Source organism: Octopus sinensis, unplaced genomic scaffold (genome assembly GCF_006345805.1).
Source record: "Octopus sinensis unplaced genomic scaffold, ASM634580v1 Contig14619, whole genome shotgun sequence".
NCBI lineage: Eukaryota > Metazoa > Mollusca > Cephalopoda > Octopoda > Octopodidae > Octopus > Octopus sinensis.
The window spans coordinates 62501-72500 of NW_021833284.1; the positions used below are offsets into that span (position 1 = coordinate 62501).

General features: G+C 41.8%; 2 protein-coding genes across 2 annotated transcripts in view; one reads left to right on the top strand and one right to left on the bottom strand.

The window, feature by feature from the left end:
• The window catches only part of LOC115230153, a 29086-nt gene that overhangs the window by 16619 nt on the left and 2467 nt on the right, over positions 1–10000 (top strand). The window lies entirely within an intron of this gene.
• Positions 1–10000, bottom strand: part of LOC115230152 (chondroitin proteoglycan 2-like) — a 15913-nt gene that overhangs the window by 4005 nt on the left and 1908 nt on the right. The window contains exons 2-3 of the mRNA XM_029800365.2: positions 7082–7483; positions 3701–3910 (exon numbers count right to left, since the gene is read on the bottom strand). Coding sequence (XP_029656225.2) covers positions 3701–3910; positions 7082–7483 — 612 coding nt within the window. The remainder of the gene's footprint in view (positions 1–3700; positions 3911–7081; positions 7484–10000) is intronic.

Consider the following 10000-nt stretch of genomic DNA (forward strand, 5'->3'; position numbering starts at 1 on the left):
AAGTGTTATCATGTACATTGTTTTGTCTTGGTATAAAAGATGGGCTACAGCAAATATTCTGCTCAATACCACAGATTTGCTAATGCCTTGATGCAGTACCAGGCAGTGGCTCTCATGACTTCTGATCTTAACTGATTGGAAGTGTTATCATGTACATTGTTTTGTCTTGGTATAAAAGATGGGCTACAGCAAATATTCTGCTCAATACCACAGATTTGCTAATGCCCTGATGCAGTACCAGGCAGTGGCTCTCATGACTTCTGATCTTAACTGATTGGAAGTGTTATCATGTACATTGTTTTGTCTTGGTATAAAAGATGGGCTACAACAAATATTCTGCTCAATACCACAGATTTGCTAATGCCTTGATGCAGTACCAGGCAGTGGCTCTCATGACTTCTGATCTTAACTGATTGGAAGTGTTATCATGTACATTGTTTTGTCTTGGTATAAAAGATGGGCTACAGCAAATATTCTGCTCAATACCACAGATTTGCTAATGCCCTGATGCAGTACCAGGCAGTGGCTCTCATGGCTTCTGATCTTAACTGATTGGAAGTGTTATCATGTACATTGTTTTGTCTTGGTATAAAAGATGGGCTACAGCAAATATTCTGCTCAATACCACAGATTTGCTAATGCCTTGATGCAGTACCAGGCAGTGGCTCTCATGACTTCTGATCTTAACTGATTGGAAGTGTTATCATGTACATTGTTTTGTCTTGGTATAAAAGATGGGCTACAGCAAATATTCTGCTCAATACCACAGATTTGCTAATGCCCTGATGCAGTACCAGGCAGTGGCTCTCATGGCTTCTGATCTTAACTGATTGGAAGTGTTATCATGTACATTGTTTTGTCTTGGTATAAAAGATGGGCTACAGCAAATATTCTGCTCAATACCACAGATTTGCTAATGCCCTGATGCAGTACCAGGCAGTGGCTCTCATGGCTTCTGATCTTAACTGATTGGAAGTGTTATCATGTACATTGTTTTGTCTTGGTATAAAAGATGGGCTACAGCAAATATTCTGCTCAATACCACAGATTTGCTAATGCCCTGATGCAGTACCAGGCAGTGGCTCTCATGGCTTCTGATCTTAACTGATTGGAAGTGTTATCATGTACATTGTTTTGTCTTGGTATAAAAGATGGGCTACAGCAAATATTCTGCTCAATACCACAGATTTGCTAATGCCCTGATGCAGTACCAGGCAGTGGCTCTCATGGCTTCTGATCTTAACTGATTGGAAGTGTTATCATGTACATTGTTTTGTCTTGGTATAAAAGATGGGCTACAGCAAATATTCTGCTCAATACCACAGATTTGCTAATGCCCTGATGCAATACCAGGCAGTGGCTCTCATGGCTTCTGATCTTAACTGATTGGAAGTGTTATCATGTACATTGTTTTGTCTTGGTATAAAAGATGGGCTACAGCAAATATTCTGCTCAATACCACAGATTTGCTAATGCCCTGATGCAGTAACAGGCAGTGGCTCTCATGACTTCTGATCTTAACTGATTGGAAGTGTTATCATGTACATTGTTTTGTCTTGGTATAAAAGATGGGCTACAGCAAATATTCTGCTCAATACCACAGATTTGCTAATGCCCTGATGCAGTACCAGCCAGTGGCTCTCATGGCTTCTGATCTTAACTGATTGGAAGTGTTATCATGTACATTGTTTTGTCTTGGTATAAAAGATGGGCTACAGCAAATATTCTGCTCAATACCACAGATTTGCTAATGCCCTGATGCAATACCAGGCAGTGGCTCTCATGGCTTCTGATCTTAACAGATTGGAAGTGTTATCATGTACATTGTTTTGTCTTGGTATAAAAGATGGGCTACAGCAAATATTCTGCTCAATACCACAGATTTGCTAATGCCCTGATGCAGTACCAGGCAGTGGCTCTCATGACTTCTGATCTTAACTGATTGGAAGTGTTATCATGTACATTGTTTTGTCTTGGTATAAAAGAGGGGCTACAGAAAATATTCTGCTCAATACCACAGATTTGCTAATGCCCTGATGCAGTACCAGACAGTGGCTGTCATGGCTTCTGATCTTAACTGATTTGAAGTGTTATCATGTACATTGTTTTGTCTTGGTATAAAAGATGGCCTACAGCAAATATTGTGCTCAATACCACAGATTTGCTAATGCCCTGATGCAGTACCAGACAGTGGCTGTCATGGCTTTTGATCTTAACTGATTGGAAGTGTTATCATGTACATTGTTTTGTCTTGGTATAAAAGAGGGGCTACAGAAAATATTCTGCTCAATACCACAGATTTGCTTGTCAGTTGTTTGACCTTAACCAGTTGAGCATGTCCCTTAGTGGCTGACAATATGTGCATCTCTGATCATGAGCAGAAGTAGTGGGAGAGTATCATAACCATGTGTTGAGAGGGATTCTTTGGGGTTTGGATAATTCACCTCAGGAAACATGGGTGTTTCCTTCAACATCCTTAAGCAATCCTTATTCAGGGACCTTTTGAGCGGGATGGGCTACTCGAACAGAAGAAAATTTTAACTGGGTCCCACCTGCAAGGTCATGCGCTGTTTATCTTGATATAAGATCACCCTGTAGCGCACATATGGTTGTGATGCATGTGTCTGGTGTACCCTTATCAGATGGGTAGTCATACTGGGCTTCATATATTTTACCCCAGTGTCACTTTGATGGCATGAACAGCTCTCTCAGTGATAACAGCAGCAATAGCAACAACAATAGCAATAACATCGATAATAACTGCAATGGCAATAACAACATCAACAACAACAATAGCAAGCATAGCAACAACAACTACCATAAGAACCGAAACAGCAACCATGATGATAACATCAATAATAACAATGAGGATGATAAAAACAATAACAACAACAACAGCATTAACAACAATGACTGTCATAACAACAGCTATAACAGGAGCAATGATGATAACAACAACATTAGCAACAGCAATGATGATAACAACAATAATGAAAAAACTGAACCAATAGCAACAACAATGAAAAAAGGCTACAACAATAGCAACAACTACAAAAATCAAAAGCTACATTAGCAACAACAATGAAAGAAACTACACCAATAGCAACAACAATGAAAGAAAGCTACAACAATAGCAACAACAATAAAAGAAGGCTACAACAATAGCAACAACAATGATGATAACAAAAGCAATAGCAACAACTATGAAAGAAGGCTACAACAATAGCAACAACAACAAAAAATGTTAAGACTACATTAGCAACAACAATGATGATAACAACAGCAATAGCAACAAAAATGAAAGAAAGCTACAATAGCAACAACAACAACAAAAATCAAAAGCTACATTAGCAACAACAATGAAAGAAACTACACCAATAGCAACAACAATGAAAGAAAGCTACAGCAATGGCAACAACTACAAAAATCAAAAGCTACATTAGCAACAACAATGATGATAACAAAAGCAATAGCAACAAAAAATGAAAGAAAGCTACAATAGCAACAACAACAACAAAAATCAAAAGCTACATTAGCAACAACAACAATGATGATAACAACAGCAATAGCAACAAAAATTAAAGAAAGCTACAATAGCAACAATAACAACAAAAATCAAAAGCTACATTAGCAACAACAATGATGATAACAACAGCAATAGCAACAATGATGGCTGATGTGCATTGCCAAAATCCCTTACCAAACCTTCGTCTGCCGTTGCTGTCACATTCTGGGAGTCTGTCTGGGTAGTTACAAACTCTGATGGAATGGTCGAAAAAGGTTCCTCTGGCACATTCAAACTTGAATGGACGTCCGGCGATGCAACGGAAAAACAGCTTGCAGTTGTATTGGTGAGGGTAGAATCCGTTCTTTTCAGGACAGAAAAACTCTTGGTTACCTTCAGTGACACCTGTGTTTCAGAAAAAATTAAAAGACATTTTAAAAGAAAGAAAAAAACAAAAACATCTGGTAGTGGTGGATGGTAGTGGGGGTGGCAGCAGCAACGGTGGTGGTGGTGATGGCGAGAGTGATGATGAGGCGGTTGGATGGAACCTACACTCGCCTCCTTATGAGAGCTCAAAATCTCTCGTGGAAGCGTCATCCAACCAAAATGCAAATATATGGGAAACTACCACCTGTGTCATCTCTTGTGAAAGGTAGGAGAGTCCAGTTTGCTGGACATTGTTGTAGAGCTGAAAACGAGGTAATTTCTACTCTTCTCCTCTGGAAGCCATCTACTCGCAATACCAGAGGGCGCACACTCTTCGAGAGGCGGTTGGATGGAACCTACACTCGCCTCCTTATGAGAGCTCAAAATCTCTCGTGGAAGCGTCATCCAACCAAAATGCAAATATATGGGAAACTACCACCTGTGTCATCTCTTGTGAAAGGTAGGAGAGTCCAGTTTGCTGGACATTGTTGTAGAGCTGAAAACGAGGTAATTTCTACTCTTCTCCTCTGGAAGCCATCTACTCGCAATACCAGAGGGCGCACACTCTCCTCCCCTGATGTAATCTCCAGGGATACAGGCATCCAGCAACAGGACCTCCGTAATGCTATGATGGACCGTGAAGTCTGACGTAGCATGGTAAATTCCATTGTCTCGACCACGGTCGAACAATGATGATGATGATGATGTGATTACGATGACAATGATAATGATGATGATGAAAGTGATGATAAAGAACTAAATCCATCTCTATAAGAAGAAGAATATTCCAAGAGAATTCCCTCTATCCATTCCTTTTCTGTCTGGCGCTGACACCTTAAACTGACATGTTAAACCAGTGCTCCACAGCTGGTATTCCATGGCACACCAGTGTGCCACGAGACGATGCCAAGTGTGCCACAGTGTAACCTGAAAATAATTATTTTCCCTATACCTTTAGTTATGTAGAGGCGCGTGGCGTGGCTTGGTCGTTAGGGTGTCAGCATCATGATCGCAAGATTGTGGTTTCAATTCCTGGACCGGGCGACGCGTTGTGTTCTTGAGCAAAACACTTCATTTCACGTTGCTCCAGTCCACTCAGCTGGCAAAAATGAGTAAGGCTGCGATGGATTAGGGTGTCAGCACCATGATCGCAAGATTGTGGTTTCGATTCCTGGACCGGGCGACGCATTATGTTCTTGAGCAAAACACTTCATTTCACGTTGCTCCAGTCAACTCAGCTGGCAAAAATGAGTAACGCTGCAATGGACTGGTGTCCTGTCCAGCTGGGGAAAACATACGCCATAAAACCCGAGAAACCGGGCCCATGAGCCTGGCTAGGCTTTAAAAGGGCGCATTTATTTTTTTTTATATCTTTAGTTATATTTTTAGTTCAGGTGTGCCGCCGAATTTTGAAAAGAATATAAGTGAACCAAATTAGAAGCATTTCATTTCTAAATCTCTCAAAGAGAGTCATATAGCAGCAGCACTATAAAGTGATGGTAGATTGCCAATTTAATGTGGCAGTCCCAGGAAAGGGAAGAATATTACTGTTATTTAGGGAAGAATGATACTGCTATCTAGTCCCAAGAAACACCGTTTCTATGGTGTTTCTTTGGGCTAAATAGCAATAGCATTCTTCCCTTTCCTGGGACTGCTACATTAAGTTGGCAATGAACCATCACTTTATAAGTTTATAGCCGAGCCAGGTCGTCTGCTGCTGGAGAGGACCGACCAGGTAAAGGACCTGGGTATCTTGGTGGATTCCTCCTTTTCGCCTTTGGCGCAGTGCGTCCATGCTGCCAACAAAGCACGCAGAGTTCTGTTCTTGATTCGACAGTCATTCGGAATGCTCACAGCAGCCATATTCCTACCGCTCTATGTCATGCTGATGAGACCCATATTGGAGTACGGGATTCAAGCCTCTTCTCCTTATCTCCTCAAAGACATACAGCATCTCGAAAGAGTCCAGAAGCTGGCTATCCGCATGGTTCATGGTCTCAAGAATTTGTCTTATGAAGAAAGGCTGAAGACGCTCAACCTTTATTCTCTAGAAAAACGCAGCCGCCGTGGTGATCTCATTCTCGCCCACAACATCATAAGCGGAAAGTGTAACCTCTCGAAAGAGCTGTTCTTCATTCCTGCTCCAGAGCGTCGGCTGCGGGGTCATTCCGAAAAGCTCTATCTGTGACGATTTCGTCTCAATCGAAGGAGAGGGGCTTTCTCCGTCCGGGTTTCGGATCCGTGGAATAAGCTGCCAGATGAGATAGTGAAGATGCCGACGACTGCTCAGTTCAAAGTCTCCCTTGACCACAAGTGGCCTGAACTCTTTACATGAACATCACCCTGTACATAACTCCATATCCCCCTAAATGGCCTTGCTTTTTGCTTTTTGAGCCAAAAAATTAACTAACTAACTAAATGAAAAAAAGGTTTCAGAGCACTGTGTTAAACAGAATTGGATGTGAATACAAATGCTATGACAAAGCAATCAACCACTCTTTGTATATGGATGATCTCAAGGTTTATGCTGCAAATGATGAAAAAATAACTAGAAACATTACTACAGAAAGTACATGGATTTGTAGAAAGTCCTGGGATATGAAAACACTTACTCTTTTACTCTTTTACTCTTTTACTTGTTTCAGTCATTTGACTGAGCCATGCTGGAGCACCACCTTTAGTCGAGCAAATCAACCCCGGGACTTATTCTTTTGTAAGCCCAGTACTTATTCTATCGGTCTCTTTTGCCGAACCGCTAAGTAACGGGGACATAAACACACCAGCATTGGTTGTCAAGCAATGCTAGGTGGACAAACACAGGCACACAAACACGCACACGCATATATATATATACATATATACGACGGGCTTCTTTCAGTTTCCGTCAACCAAATCCACTCAAAAGGCATTGGTCGGCCTGAGGCTATAGTAGAAGACACTTGCCAAAGGTGCCACGCAGTGGGACTGAACCCGGAACCATGTGGTTGGTAAACAAGCTACTTACCACACAGCCACTCCTGTGCAAGATGCTGCACTATAGAACCAAACCCAGAACTGTATAATTTGAGAAGCAAGCTTCTGGGCCACAAATCCACATAACGCTGCCCCCTCATACATTATCTATGAATAAGGAAAACGTGAATGAATGACCTGAATTATGAGGGTCCTGTCCTTTTTCGGGTTCCGGTATAAAGCTCTCGAAATGGCGTGACTCAGGGAAAGCTCCGTCTTCTCCATGGAAACTCCAACCACCGTTATTCTTATTGTTGTTGTTGTTGTTGTCGTTGTAGTGCGCTTCTGGTAAACTTAGTTTGTTCGAGGGGTCGGGACGTATTCGCCTGCCCTTTTCATCACAGTTCTGCACCTCGTGAGGCCAGTTGCACACGTTGAGGCCAGAATCGAAATATATTCCTGGTGGACAGGTGAACTGGTACGGAATGCTTCCTACACATCGATAAAATATCCGGCAGTCGTAGGCATCTGCATAGAAGCCATCTTTTAGCCCATGGCAACTGGGAACACTCATTCCCCACACTGGCCATACAATTGATTCTGTAAATATAATAATAATAATAATAATAATAATAATAATAATAATACTCTTACTTTTTACTCTTTTACTTGTTTCAGTCATTTTGACTGTGGCCATGCTGGAGCACCGCCTTTTGTCGAGCAAATCAACCCTGGGACTTATTCTTTGTAAGCCTAGTACTTATTCTATTGGTCTCTTTTGCCAAACCGCTAAGTTACGGGGGACGTAAACACACCAGAATCGGTTGTCAAGCAATGCTAGGGGGACAAACACAGACACACAAACACACACACATACACATATATATACATATATACGACAGGCTTCTTTCAGTTTCCGTCTACCAAATCCACTCACAAGGCATTGGTCGGCCCGAGGCTATAGCAGAAGACACTTGCCCAAGGTGCCACGCAGTGGGACTGAACCTGGAACCATGTGGTTGGTTAGCAAGCTACTTACCACACAGTCACTCCTGCGCCTATAATAATAAAAAAAAATTATAATAATAATCATCTATTCTACTATAGGCACAAGGCCTGAAATTTGGGAGGGGATAAGTCGATTACATTGATACCAGTACTCAACTGGTACTTAATTTATCGAGCCCCGAAAGGATGAAAGGCAAAGTTAACCTCGGCAGAATTTGAACTGAGAGCATAATGCCTTGATGCAGTACCAGACAGTGGCTCTCATGGCTTCTGATCTTAACTGATTGGAAATGTTATCATGTACATTGTTTTGTCTTGGTATAAAAGATGGGCTACAGAAAATATTCTGCTCAATACCACAGATTTGCTAATGCCCTGATGCAGTACCAGACAGTGGCTCTCATGGCTTCTGATCTTAACTGATTGGAAATGTTATCATGTACATTGTTTTGTCTTGGTATAAAAGATGGGCTACAGAAAATATTCTGCTCAATACCACAGATTTGCTAATGCCCTGATGCAGTACCAGGCAGTGGCTCTCGTGGCTTCTGATCTTAACTGATTGGAAGTGTTATCATGTACATTGTTTTGTCTTGGTATAAAAGATGGCCTACAGCAAATATTCTGCTCAATACCACAGATTTGCTAATGCCCTGATGCAGTACCAGGCAGTGGCTCTCATGGCTTCTGATCTTAACTGATTGGAAGTGTTATCATGTACATTGTTTTGTCTTGGTATAAAAGATGGGCTACAGCAAATATTCTGCTCAATACCACAGATTTGCTAATGCCCTGATGCAGTACCAGGCAGTGGCTCTCATGGATTCTGATCTGAACTGATTGGGAGTGTTATCATGTACATTGTTTTGTCTTGGTATAAAAGATGGCCTACAGCAAATATTCTGCTCAATACCACAGATTTGCTTGTCAGTTGTTTGACCTTAACCAGTTAAGCATGTCCCTTAGTGGCTGACAATATGTGCATCTCTGATCATGAGTAGAAGTAGTGGGGGAGCATCATACCCATGTGTTGTGAGGGATTCTTTGGGGTTTGAATAATTCACCTCTGGAAATATGGATTACAGCAAACATTCTGCTCAATGCCACAGATTTGCTTGTCAGTACCTACTGACTAGCTCCCATAAAAAGCACCTATATATGTATATATATATGTGTATGTATATATATATATGTGTATGTATGTATGTATGTATGTATGTATGTATGTATGTATGTATGTACGAATATATATTTATGTGTGTGTCTTTGTGTCTGTGTCTGTTTCCTTCACCATCGCTTGACAACCGATGTTGGTGTGTTTATGTCCCTGAAACTTAGCGGTTCAGCAAAAAGAATAAGTACTCGGCTTACGAAGAATAAGTCCCGGGGTCAATTTGTTCTGCCTGAAGGCGGTGCTCCAGCATGGCCACAGTCAAATGACTGAAACATGTCAAATGAGTAAAGGAGTAAAGACGTAGAACATTCAACTCTGCGTGCAATGCTCCAGCATGGCCTTAACCACGAAGGGTTAAAAGTACAGAACTGAAAGGAGTGGCTGTGTGGTAAGTACAACCACATGGTTCCGGGTTCATTCCCACTGTGTGGAACCTTCGGCAAGTGTCTTCTACTATAGCCTCCGGCCAACCAAAGCCTTGTGAGTGGATTTGGTAGACAGAAACTGAAAAGAAGCCCATCGTATATATGTATATATATATAAAATTTGATATTTCTGATTACGGTAACCAGTGAATAGATTTCACTGTGTATATATATATATATATATATATATATATATATAACCCGTGGCCTTCTACTTGGGATGGAGCCAGCCTACGTATGCATACCTTCCCTTCTTGGGACACAAAACTCTACTTGTGAAGACCTGTTGAGGCAAGTGAGGATCAGAATCGAAATCGATCAATGGAAATTGCAGATGTGTTACCAGTGCCGGTGGCATGTAAGAGAACCTTCCGTTTCGCGACCGTTGCCAGCACCGCCCCGTTTCGTGTCCGTTGCCAGCCTCGCCTGGCCCTTGTGCCGATGGCACATAAAAAGCACCATCTGTTCGTGGCCGTTTGCCAGCTCTGTCTGGCACCTGTGCGGGTGGCA